General features: G+C 45.0%; 1 protein-coding gene across 1 annotated transcript in view; it reads right to left on the bottom strand.

Moving 5' to 3' along the window:
* PRPF6 (pre-mRNA processing factor 6) overlaps positions 1-12,752 on the bottom strand; it is a 35,571-nt gene that overhangs the window by 1,864 nt on the left and 20,955 nt on the right. Inside the window, exons 16-20 of the mRNA XM_032766258.2 lie at positions 11,849-12,025; positions 10,508-10,641; positions 9,774-9,865; positions 5,346-5,460; positions 1,505-1,631 (exon numbers count right to left, since the gene is read on the bottom strand). Of these exons, the coding sequence (XP_032622149.2) occupies positions 1,505-1,631; positions 5,346-5,460; positions 9,774-9,865; positions 10,508-10,641; positions 11,849-12,025 (645 nt within the window). The remainder of the gene's footprint in view (positions 1-1,504; positions 1,632-5,345; positions 5,461-9,773; positions 9,866-10,507; positions 10,642-11,848; positions 12,026-12,752) is intronic.

Below are 12,752 nucleotides of genomic sequence, written 5' to 3'. Positions count from 1 at the left end.
GAGAGAACACAGAAAAACGGACATTTTGCAGTTATGAATCTAATATGGTGCTCTATAGCCTAGTCTTAGTACATTCTAGGCTGCCAGACAATGAAACCGTTTCCCTAGTCACAGTTCAGGCAGAATCAAGGCAACTGTGGTGGAGGCTTTCCTTGAATTGCCTAGACACATCAAGCATATCGAGTGGGACTCATCTCACTGAAGCTAAGAAGTCTCACATCAGCTCAGTACCAGGTTTCTCATGAGCATTACATAGGAACTGCCACACTGGATTAGAACAATGGTCCATCGGATCCGGTATGTGATTTCCAACTGCAACTCAGATAGGTATTTCAGGGAATGGGATAAAAACCCTCATAAGGGGCAGTTATCCAGCAACACCTATAGGGAAACTTCTTACTAACCCCAAGCAGTTAGCAGATGGCTTACACCTTGAAGAATGAAGGTTGATCTCATACATTTTTGTATCAGCTACTGTAACTGCGGATGGCAAAGACAGGCTGCCAATTGTGTTGAGTTCCTTGTGGTGATGGTTTTTGTGAGATTCACTCCTGGTGGACTGAGTAGAAATACCATCTTTGGAAGACCACACAGAAAAGTTAGTGTGCTTGGGGTCAGTGCTCAACAGAGCACATTTTACTGCATCTATTATTGGGGTAGCAGTTTCTAATTTTAAAACTCCGTATTATTTTTCCATGCTGCGATATCAAGTGGAATTGATTAAGGAACACCAGAGGGTGCATGTAGAGAAAAGTGCACATTCTGCCTAAATGTACCAGAGCTGTGGCAAGCGTTACATGCACTGCTAACATCCTGAAGAGTCCCCCATCCTCTGCTTCAAAAACAGAAACTACACACTTCAGTTTAAGAATAGACATGCAGTGGCAGTGGGTGTTCAATATGGCATTTGGCTTGACAATGATCATTTCCTGCAGAACCACAGAGAACACAGATGGGGTACACTAGGTTGACGGTTGCTCTGATCTATAATCAAACACTAGGATTGCACACAATTTTTTCTCAGCCACATAAAGCTGTCTGCTAAGATATAGAACCTTTTTTGTTTAGAGCTTTGAGACAGCAGCTCTGAAAGGTTCTGGATTCAGAAAGTGATTAAATCATTTGTAGGTTTATATTTTCCATTCGTTAAGGCAATCAGCTGGCAATTTCTGAAGCTGAAATCTAAAAAGTAATTCCACCTATTAACAATGCTGGTTTATAAACACCATGTTTTAAGTCACACTGCTTATAATTATCTAGTTAGCAAAAGCAGTCTCAGTCTTCAACTCCTCAGGTCCAGTGTACTGCAGAGGAAACATACTCTCTGCTAGGAACAGGGTGCTCTTAACGGCTGAGAAGTGATTTCTGTTGCTGATTAATGAATGGTGAGGATGGGCTTCAAAAACAGTCCTGTTAGCCAGCGGAAGGTGAGGTGGGGATGCTGGACCACTCCCCAGGAGGTCACGGCTTCTATCTATAGAGAGAGAGACACACACACTCTTACCTCAGTGCCATGCTGGAGCTCAAATTTGTAGAAGAAAGCCCAAGCATCTCCCAGGTCTGAATCTATCTTCACCGTTCGATGGAACCATTCTCGGGCCTTGGTTATTTTACGCTCACTCCAGAACAACCTGTTGCAGGAAGGAAAAGAAGAAAAGCAGAAGTGAGCAGTTGGCAGATCACTCTCTACTTGCACAGACAATGGGTCACCTGACACTGCTTGAAAAGTTCAGCTCTTGACTCTCCCAGCACAGAGGGGGTAGCTTTGCAAAAGAGATCCTTCTGCCTGGGAAGGTGGTAGAGGGACTACAGAGGTAAATGAAACATCCACTGTTTCCTTGCAGATTGCTGACTGAGCCTAAAAGGCTAAATTAGCCCCCAACCAAGGAAGGGAGCAGGGGGGAGAGTCAGATTGTAAGGGGGCGCCCTGGCTCCCCGTCGCACCTGAGGGGAACGAGCCAGAGCAGGCACCCTGGTGGGCGGAGCCACTACCGCCTGTTCCCGCCCCCCGGAAGTCAAGGGGCGGGACAGGAAGTATAAGAGCCAGGGCTCAGAGCTCAGTTCAGCGCCGGCCGCCGAGGAGGACGGACGTGGAGGCCCGAGCTCCCGCTCGGCCCAGCCTACCCCAGGCCCACTACCCAGAGGAGCGCTGGCCGGAGCTGCCCCGGGCCCACTATCCAGAGGAACGCTGGCCGGAGCTGCCCCGGGCCCACTATCCCGAGGAGCGTTGGCCCGACCTGCCCTGCGCCAGGTACCCCGAGGACCCCCAGCCACACGACCCTGTGCCGGCTATCCGGAGGAGCCACCGGACCCTACTGCCTCCCAGGTTTCCGAGGAACCCATGGTCTGGGACCCGACGCCGTACGCCGAGGAAGGACAGGTACCGGGAGAAGGGGGGATTGGAAATAGCCCGGGGGCGGCTGACCACAGTCAGGCCGCAGAGGGCCCCGAGCCTATGGTCATCTGTATCGGCCACGATCCCTACTGATCACCCAGTCAGTGTGTTTCGGTGCGGATCCCCACTGACCGCCTTAGCGGTGACAGCCGCTACTAGGGCCCCGGGCTGGAACGCAGAAGAGTGGGTGGGCCTGCGTTCCCCCTGCCACCTGTAACCGGGTGGCAGTATCCCCCTTCACCCAGAGCTACAGTTTGTTTGCTGCTCCAGAGGGGTCAGAGCCCCTGAACTGTTTGCTGCTCTGCCCTGCTCCAAAGGGTCAGAGCCCCCCTGAACTGTTTGCTGCTCTGCCCTGCTCCAAAGGGTCAGAGCCCCCTTAACTGTTTGCTCAGCCCCCAAGCTGAGCCTGACTGTTTGCTGCCCCGCCCTGCCTGAGGGCTTGGGCTATAGACTTTGTTTGCTCAGCCCCTAAGCTGAGCCTGTTTGCTGCCCCGCCCTGCCTGAGGGCTTGGGCTATAGACTTTGTTTGCTCAGCCCCTAAGCTGAGCCTGTTTGCTGCCCCGCCCTGCCTGAGGGCTTGGGCTATAGACTTTGTTTGTTCAGCTCCTAAGCTGAGCCTGGACTGTTTGCTGCCCGCTCTGTCTAAGGGCCAGGGCCTATAGACTTTTGTTTGCTCAGCCCTCGAGTACGGGAGCGGAGTGTGAGCCATCCGGTGGCCTGGAAGGAGGCGCCCTGGCTCCCCGTCGCACCTGAGGGGACGGGGCCCGAACGCACCGGCTTACACAGATGTTCTGAAGAAAGAATGTTATTACACCTCTACCCCGATATAACACGACCCAACATAACACGAATTCGGATAGAATGCAGTAAAGCAGCGCTCCAGGAGGGCACAGCTGTGCACTCCAGTGGATCAAAGCAAGTTCAATATAACACAGTCTCACCTATAACACGGTAAGATTTTTTGGCTCCTGAGGACAGCGTTATATCAGGGTACAGGTGTACTTCTTGAAACCCAGACAGAATCTTCTCCCTCATTTGCTTACTGTCAGTCAACCATGCTGCACCAAATTCATAAAATGAGAGGATCATGCAGGGAATCTTATGTCCCACCCCCATGTTCTTAATGTTTTAAGATCTTGTAGCTATCTAACAAGTTGTGTATAATCTTTAGATATTTGGAACTTATTTAAGTCCTGGACCTATAGAAATGTGTCCAGATTTACAAAGGCCAAGATCTGAATCAGAACCCATCGTACTGTGCAGCAGAGCCATCAGTACAAGTGCACGTATATACTGAAATACTAAAACCTACTGAAACAGATGTACATTGAAAATCTGTTTCAATGCAAAAGGGTAGGAGTGGGATTTAGATGTTTAAACCCCAACTTTTGCACTCACATTGCCTGTCGCCATTTCTCAAATTTTGCTCGTGAATTTCAAAACTTCTCCCCCCAAGAACTAATCAACTGAGTCATATTTTATGGGTTTGGTTTCTGTACATCAAATAGAGTTCAATTAAAACTAGCGAGGTCTTTATGAATAGGACGCTGTGTAATTGGCTAAGCTGTTAAGTTGTATAATTTTATGGTTTGATAACATGATTGTTTTTTAAGCCTTATGATACTCTTGATTGTTCGGTGTTAGATAAACTGTGATTTAAAGAGCATGAACACTGATAGGAAACAGACAAAACACCTGCAAAGTAACAATTTGCAGTAACATTTCCTTTTAATAAAAACTCTTCACAATCATGTTACAGCCCAAGGTATCAGAGACACATACAGAAGACTCATTACGGGAGGCAGAAGCAACTTGTGCTGGGTTTAGTTTAGCTACTAAAAAGTCTGAGGCTGTTCCAGAAGGGACCTGGAACCAGTTTCCCTAAAACGAAAGTTAAAATTCTTCTCCTTTGCTGACAAAACTGAAGAAGTCAGCTGTCATTGTCTGGCAGACCCTAGTGCCATAGTAACTGGAGTGAATCCTGTATGATTTGCTTTGGCTTACAAGAAAAGTTGTGTAAGATTTGGGCACTGTTTTACACACTTCCTCTATTAAACTCTTCTGGTATTTACAAAAGAAAAAACAGCTGGTTCCAATCACTATAGCACTAAAGTCACGCCTGCACTTGAATGGAGCCCCTTAACATAAAATAACAGGAAAAAAGCCATGAAGCACAGTGGATTAAAGTACTCGCCCTTCAACATTAGACAACTCAAAATTTGGTCTAGGCAACAAGAGAAAATGACATTTTAGTCTTGTTTCAATTCCTAAATGGACATTTGCCTCCTTCACAGAAGCAAATTCAGCATGACCGGCAACTTATACTCAGGAAATCCCCAAAATGAAACAGCATGGGATAATGGGAGCAGCAGAACTGGAAATGCAGAGTATGCCGGGTCAAGATTATGGGCCACTGGCAGAATTTGGAGACTAAGAGGAAAGAGACAGGGAGTTTAAATAGCACCTGTCCACATTAAACTGGCACAATGGCCAGCACAAGCAGCCCCATGCTTCCATGGGCATGAACAACATATCCCCAAAAGGAAAAGCAATTACAGCTTGATTTCAAGTCTTTGTCAAAGTTATGTACCAAGAGATCCCATGCTAGTGATGTTTTCAGTGTACCTAAACCTAACATTAGAACAGATCTCAGCATGAATCCATAGTGTTCCCCATTGCACTCCTACACTTCCCAGCTGACATTAGTACTCTGAGAAAAGGCAGACAGCTTGTGTTCAATCAAGAGAAAGAAGCTGATTTGCGCTGATGCTCAGAGGCAGCTATACAGATGCATCAGTTGTTCCTGGATTTGAGGCATATCAATACTGTATTGAAGCAAGACCACGTGATACTGATCTGCAGCAGTATTTTCATGGTGTATTGACCTTAATTTGTGTCCAGAGACAAAATGTCTACCTTTACTTCATTAAAAATAGGAATAGCTACTCACTTGGCTACAGCCAATAGGACGTGAGGGTCGTGCTCACACTTCTTCAGGGCGTCCACACTTTTGGTCTTTCGCTGTGGTCTTGCCTCAAGGAAAATTGCTTCTGACCATAGGATTCCTAAAAACCAAATAGGAAGATTCCAATTTTTGTTAAGTCAGAGATTAAAAGGCCACATTACCAAGAATAATGAGCATGGTAGGTGCTTAAATCCAGAATGGAGTGCGTCATTACTGCCTCAGATGTTCTGGCCAGAAGGGACCACCACGATGATCTAGTCTGACCTCCTGCATACTGCAGGCCACAGACCCTCAACCACCCATTCCTGTAGTATGACCAGAACCTCTGGCTGAGTTACTGAAGTCCTCAAACCTTGATTTAAAGACTTCAAGCTACAGAAAATCCACCACTTAGTTCAAAACAGGCCAATGACCCACGCCTTACTCTAAAGAGAAAAGCAAACTCCCTCAGAGTCTACGCCAATCTGACCTGGGGAAAAATTCTTTCCTGACCCCACATACGGCACTCAATGAAACGCTGAGCATGTGGACAAGAACCACCAGCCAGACACCTGGGAAAGAATTCTTTCTAACTCAGAGCCCTCCCCCTCTAGTGTCATCTTTGGCCAGTAGAGATATTTGCTAATAGTAATCACGGATGGGCCACAGACCATTGCAGGCAATCATACCATCCTCTCCATAAACTTAGCAAGTTCAGTCTTAAAATAAGTTAGGTTTTTTGCCCCCACTATTTCCCGTGGAAGGCTGTGCCAGAACTTCACTCTTCTGATGGTTAGAAATCTTCATCTAATTTCAAGCCTGAATTTATTGATGGCCAGTTTCTATTCATTTGTTCTAGTGCCAATGTTGGCCCTTAACTTAAATAATTCCTCTCCTTTCCTGGTGTTTAGCCGTCTGATGTATTTATAGAGATCAATCATGTCTCCCCCTCTACTTCGTTTTGTCAGGATAAACAAGCCAAGCTCCTTAAGTCTCCTCTTGTAAAATAGGTTATTCATTCCTCTGATCATTATAGCAGCCCTTCTCTGCACCTGTTTCAGTTTAAATTAGTCTTTCTTAAAGATGGGAGACCAGAACTGCACACAGTAGTCCAGAAGAGAATCTCACCAGTGCCTGTATAATGGTAATAACGCTTCCCTATTTCTGTTGGAAATACCTTGCCGGATGCATCCTAGGATTGCATTAGCCTCTTTCACAGTCGCATAATATTGGTGCTTCATAATCATCCTGTGATGGACCAACCTAATGTTCAAATAGCTCTCACCAAAACTCACTAACTTTGTACTGAATGTTTCTCTGTTTTGTGCTCTGCAGTATCAGCTGCCATTTCCTGAATATTGAAACTCCAGCTATGAGGCGCTCTACAATACACACTCTTTTTTTTTTTTTTTTTTTTTTTTTTTGGTACTTCATACACTAAGTATGTGCCGACCCAAAGACTTTCAACCAAGACCACCACACAATGGGAACAGTGCAATATAGAACTATCCTCAAACCTCTTCTGGAGACTCTGCATCATGCAACACAAATGACTGGTGTTATGTGGTGGCTATCTATGGATGCATCTGTAAGCAACGTTTGAACACTGTTATCCCACAAGTGCAGGTAAATGTTTTAATTGTACAGACAAATATCACACATTGCCTACATACTAATTCAGTTAACTCTTGAGTGCCACAAGGTGGGGTACACTCATCAACTCTCCAGTGGTTAGCATGATGGGATAAATGGTCTGGTGAAACTTTCCACAGTTCTCTTCATGCACCCAGTATAGTTCCCAAGAACACTGCCAACAAATTATTAGAAGCAAAGTTAAAATGCCTTGAAAATATATACATTTCTAGTAGTCTGCTACAAAGGGGGCACTTAGTATGAAAATAATAGACCACCCAAGATCATTATTGACAGATTGGCAGTAGCCAAACTTGAGCCTGGTCTATACTACAAAGTTTTACCAGCGTAGTTGTTGGCTAGGAGTGCGGGGGAGGGCGGAAATCACACTCAATAGCCAACATAGTTATGCCACCAAAACCGTGGTGTAGATGCAACTATGCTGACAAAAGAAAGATGGTGCAGCTATGCCTGCAGAAGAACTACTGTCAGCTTATACTGCATTTGCACTAGAGGGCTCTGCCAGCATAGCTACGCTATAGCTAGACAAGCCCATAGAGAACAACCAGGACCAAAAAGGTAACCAAATCTCTCAGACAACCAGGAGTGAAATTGTTCGGTATGTAATTTTAATTGTACAGGACACACTACATCTCTCTAAGAACTATCAATTCTCATCTCTTCAAAGCGAACATGCCAGGAAACTACTCTCAAGAGGAAAAACATTAAGAAGCTGTAAAACGTACCACCTGGAAGCAGTTGGAAGAGTCTGATAAGGAACGCTGAAGTCCTCCCAATGATCCTTACTGTACCCCGCTGCCAAACAGGCCAGTCACAGGAGGCCCAGAAAAACTGCTCTAAATGACCACAGAAGTTTAAGGTTACACGTCCCCAGATAATTTTTTTCATTGCCAAAAAGCCGAAAAGGAAATCTGCTCAAAGGAGCATGACATCTTCTGTTTCACTTGTCAGCCAGCCACACCTGTGGAACACTCTAGAGCTGTGGAAATCTTTAGAAGTCATATCTGCCAGGATTCCATCAGGGGGGTCAGAGCAATAGCTTCCTGTAAGTGGCAGCCATGTATGCACCATAGGTAAGGCTACGATTCTGTCATGGATATTTTTAGTAAAAGTCAGGGACAGGTCACGGGCAACAAACAACAATTCATGGAAGCCGTGACCTGTCTCTTTTACTCAAAACATCCCTGACAAAATGGGGAGGGAGAAGGGTCCAGCACCCTGTCCCCTGCCTGGGAGCTGCAGGGGGCCCCATCAGCAGTAGTGGCCGGGGAGTTCTGGGGTCGCCATGGTGGCTGGGAGCTGTGGGGGGTCCCACTGCTGACCGCAGAGGCTGGGCTGCTGCGGCGGGTCCCCTGCTTCTGGCAGCGGTTAATCAGCTGCAGGGGCCCCAATGTCAGAGGTGTCTGGAAGTCAGAGATTCCGTGACTTCCACGACCTCCGTGACATAATTGTAGCCTTAACCACAGGGGTGTGTGTGCGCGTGCACGCACACAGACACTCTCTCTCTATTCTGATTTCACTGATAGTTTAGAGCAAGAATTTTCCCTTTGTGTCTTTCAAGACTTCTCTTTATTTGCAGGGTATATTTGTACCAGTGTAGAAAAGTCCATGACCTGACCTGAGCATGTGTTTTATGACTATTGTGGTATTCCACAATAGGGGGGGAAAAAAATCCTTAAAATAAAAATCTTTTCTTTCTCAATATTATTTAGCTATGTAGTTGCTACAAGGCTGTTATACAATTGTGACTAGGAGGGGAACTCAGCAATCATGAATGGCAGGGAAGGAGGTTCTGGACGAAATATTTATTTCTGGCTCATGCTACAAAAAAGTTTAGAAACCCTTGACCTAGTGGGAAGGTGGGAACCGGAACACCTGCATTCTAGTCCTGGCTCCAACACAGATCTGCTGTGTTATCCTGGGCAAGTCACTTGCACATAATCAGTTTTCCCCATCTGTAAAACGGGGATAATATTTACCTATCCCATGGAAGTGTTGTCAAGGTGCCGACAAGCTCCAACATAAGGAATTCTTAAGAGTGCACATCTAGTCATGGAAGATGCAAAGAAATCTCATAATTCTTCCACTAAATCATAACCGTGCTGAACAGTTCTATTTCACAAATGATCTCTGTTAACCCAGCGTGCTTTCATTCAGCCCCAGAACCCATCACTTCTTTTAAATAGAAGCCATCAGTTTAGTTCTCAGAGGGAAAAAAAAAGTCACCCATGACACAGATACTCTCGCAGGAAACCAGGAACCACATACTAGGCACAGGCCTGATAACACAATCCGAGCAACACTACAGGAAACCTGAACCACCTGTGAACAATCCATGCCCCTCTCTTCAGGCAAGAGTCAAAAGCATCTAGGACCTCTAACAGATCTGCAACAATTCTTTTGCATAAGGAAATTACCACTTCCTAGACCAGTGGTTCTCAAACTTCTGTACCGGTGACCCCTTTCACATAGCAAGCCTCTGCGTGTGACCCCCACCTTATAAATTAAAAACACTTTAAAATATATTTAACACCATTATAAATGCTGGAGGCAAAGCAGGGTTTGGGGCGGAGGCAGACAGCTCGCGACTCCCCATGTAATAACCTCACAACACCCTGAGGGGTCCCGATCCCCACTTTGAGAACCACTGTCCTAGAGCAGATCATGATCTATCCAGTACATAAGATGACGTGGCTAGCAGAAACATCTTAGAGAGATGAGGAACCCTCTTATCCACCAAGTAAAAATAACTGCATTTCAGAAAAATTAGCTACTTCTTACCTGAGTTGGGACATTCCTGCAATGCCTTGGCCATCAGCGTATTAGCAATGTTTTTTAGTCCAGCTCTGTATTCTAATCGCACAGACTCTAACCTGGTGTGGAAAAGATACCACTGTCAACATCTCAGTTCAGAAGCTAAGAAAGCAAGAAACCTGTGAGATGTTTCATTTGAAGGACATGGGACTTGTTAAGAACACATCTACCAGTGCTCTCTGCACAGCTTCCTGGAGACTAATTTTGCTCACTCTCATAAGCTCATTGGGCTAAATGTGTTCAGCAGGAAATCATGGAAGAATCAATGGCTATTATAATTTTTCCATCCCATGGGTTAAAAGACAATTGTGACCTTTATTTTGTAATAGTCATCTTAGATAAAAGCATTTAGAGGAGACTGAATTAACACGGAAATGGAACGACCTGGTTTCAGACAGGTAGGTTAGGGTAATCTGCAGTTTCCATTACAAGAAAACAGTTGGCAACCAATTGCATTCCCAAAACAAGTAACATGATGGCAGCTGTGTCCTAGAAGAGCCCCCCAGGAGACTGCAGGTATTCAGAAGGGAATTGTTGTCCCCAAAGTGTGAAATACCCAGGATTTTCCTTCTGGCTATATGCGATAATAGAGAATCCATGCTTGGATGGCAGGAGGTTGGGGAAGGGTGCAAGGTGGTTAACATAAAGAATACATTGCCCTTATTGTTCATGTGTACTCAGTTCAGCTCTACACTACTCACCAGAGGTCTGGATTCTTTGGATTCTTCAAGCGAGACTTCTCCAAGATGGCTCTTGCTCTGGTCAGTTGCCCAACTTTTTCCTCCAGCCTGGACAGCAAGAGCCACAGGGGTGTGGAATGGGGGCACTTCTTCAACTGTTTAAAAGAAAGCAAACAAGCCAGGGTTTGGAGCAACAGGGAGAGATGACGACAGGGAGTTTATAGTGTTGACTGCTTTTTATACCAAAGCTGCAGAGCAACTTCCAGAGAAGATAATCCTCAGTGAAACTATCTCTGTGGAGTGTGTGGAGACAGGGGAAATGGGAGTCACTGATATCACTTGATATTTTTTACACCTTTTTTGGTGAGTTTTATGATAGGAATCCCTGCGAAAAATAGTTTTGTCTCGTCTCCTGAAGTTCCAGGGCAAAAAAGCACAATGTACTGTGTATTACTGAACCCCTTCAGTGTTATGAGGAAACGCACCTTGACTAATGGGTGTATTTAAAATCTGTGCTGCCCTGAGATGGAACATAAAGCGCTGCACCAGCAGAGAACATGGCATCCAAATTTAGGTTTCCTTTGACATTAAGGGACTTTAGGTCACTTTTAGCCTCCAGTTACTAATATGTCTCCATGTCAGTTTCATGGCTAATTTTAAGAGCATTCACTCTCTTATTCCACATCACACCTAAGACATGCCCCAAATATATTTGAAGTACATGGCATCATGCACCTTTCTGGTGGCTAATCTATCTCTTCGGACTACATAAGCTCTCTCCTTGCACTTTGTTCCCCGTAAAACCTACCAATGGGCACTTTTTCTTCTTTGGCAGCCATCAGAATATTAAATAGAAAAAGTAAGTATTTTAAAGGGGAGCTTGAATTCTCCCCCTGCCCCCCAATCAAGACAAGCACATGGCCAGTTTCCTCTTAACATTGTCGATACAACCGAAAGAATAGGTAACTCTGTTATAGCATAACCACAGTCAATCTACTTGGATGTGTGGTTTGATGCTTATACTACAGAGCATGAATGTGTGACAAAGAAGAGATTAGCCTCTCATTTTACGCAGACAAATCTGAATGCACCAAATATATGCAACTTGGAATGAAGTTACTCTAGTGGAGGATAAATTCTATCCAGAGACTCTGGTTTAGATGTTCATCCTTTACTCATCCTCATCACCTAGCCATTTCTATGGGATCATTCTACCCTTTTAGCAAGATGCCAGCATCCAGCCTACCAGTCTGCCAGGGACAGATTCCTACAAGTTATGGCTTTTGCTTTGAGGAGGACAGTCAATACACGATTTCCCTGTACTGGAGGCATGAAGCAGAGATGGAATCATTCCATCCTTACCCCTTGATTATAGGCTTCCCGAGCTTTTTCTATTAGCTCATCTTGCTCCTCGATCTGCCCTTTCATCATCCACAGCTTGGGGAAGTCTTCATAGTGCTTCAGGGCTTCCTCACAGAGCTCCTGGGCAGCAGCAATGTTCCCGAGCACCCATTCCAATTTCACAGATTTCATAAAGACCTAAGACCAGACAAGAAAGTGCTTTATCATTTGCAGTTATTGATCCAGTAACACATCAATGCAGTGGATTCCTTGTTCCACAAACATACAGCTATTACATGTGCAGACTAGGAACAGATTTCTGAAAACATGACAATTGAGGCTAAAAAAATTCTGGGAGTCAGCAACAGCTAGAGATCAACACAAAAGTTATCCAGGATTTGGAACAACATGATCAAACTTAACCTTTGCCCCAACTATAAGCAGAGTGCAGATAGTGATATTAAAGAAGTATTCCAGGCAAAAATATTTAGGTAGTAGAAGAGCACATGAACATGAATTTGCTCACTGGCTTTCCTACCACACCCCACTTTCCTTTTTCAGGTTTCTACCACACTTGTAATTGTGGATCCCAGGACCTCTTTTCCACCTTCCCCACACTCCAAAGCTCTGAACTAGAAGGCTAAGGACTACCAGATACTGCTTTCAATTCTTTTCTTTATCATTTAGAAGGGCCATTATTGAGAGACAATGTGCTTCTTGCTGGTCCAGATTGTGACAGACTAAAACCAAAAATCAAATACAGATTGCAAGATACTTATATACTGTTAGCTTCCCACATCTTTGAACACCCCCAATAGCCCATTCAAGGAGCAACAGCATCGAATCTGACATACAAAAGTTTCACAACCCTGACTGCCAGGTAGAGAGGAATGTTTAAAAGATCAAGGCTGAGAGGTCAATTTTT

This window comes from Chelonoidis abingdonii, chromosome 14 (genome assembly GCF_003597395.2).
Source record: "Chelonoidis abingdonii isolate Lonesome George chromosome 14, CheloAbing_2.0, whole genome shotgun sequence".
Taxonomy (NCBI): domain Eukaryota; kingdom Metazoa; phylum Chordata; order Testudines; family Testudinidae; genus Chelonoidis; species Chelonoidis abingdonii.
Note: the sequence above shows the minus strand (reverse complement) of the source record. Positions and strands in the feature narration are given on the sequence as shown.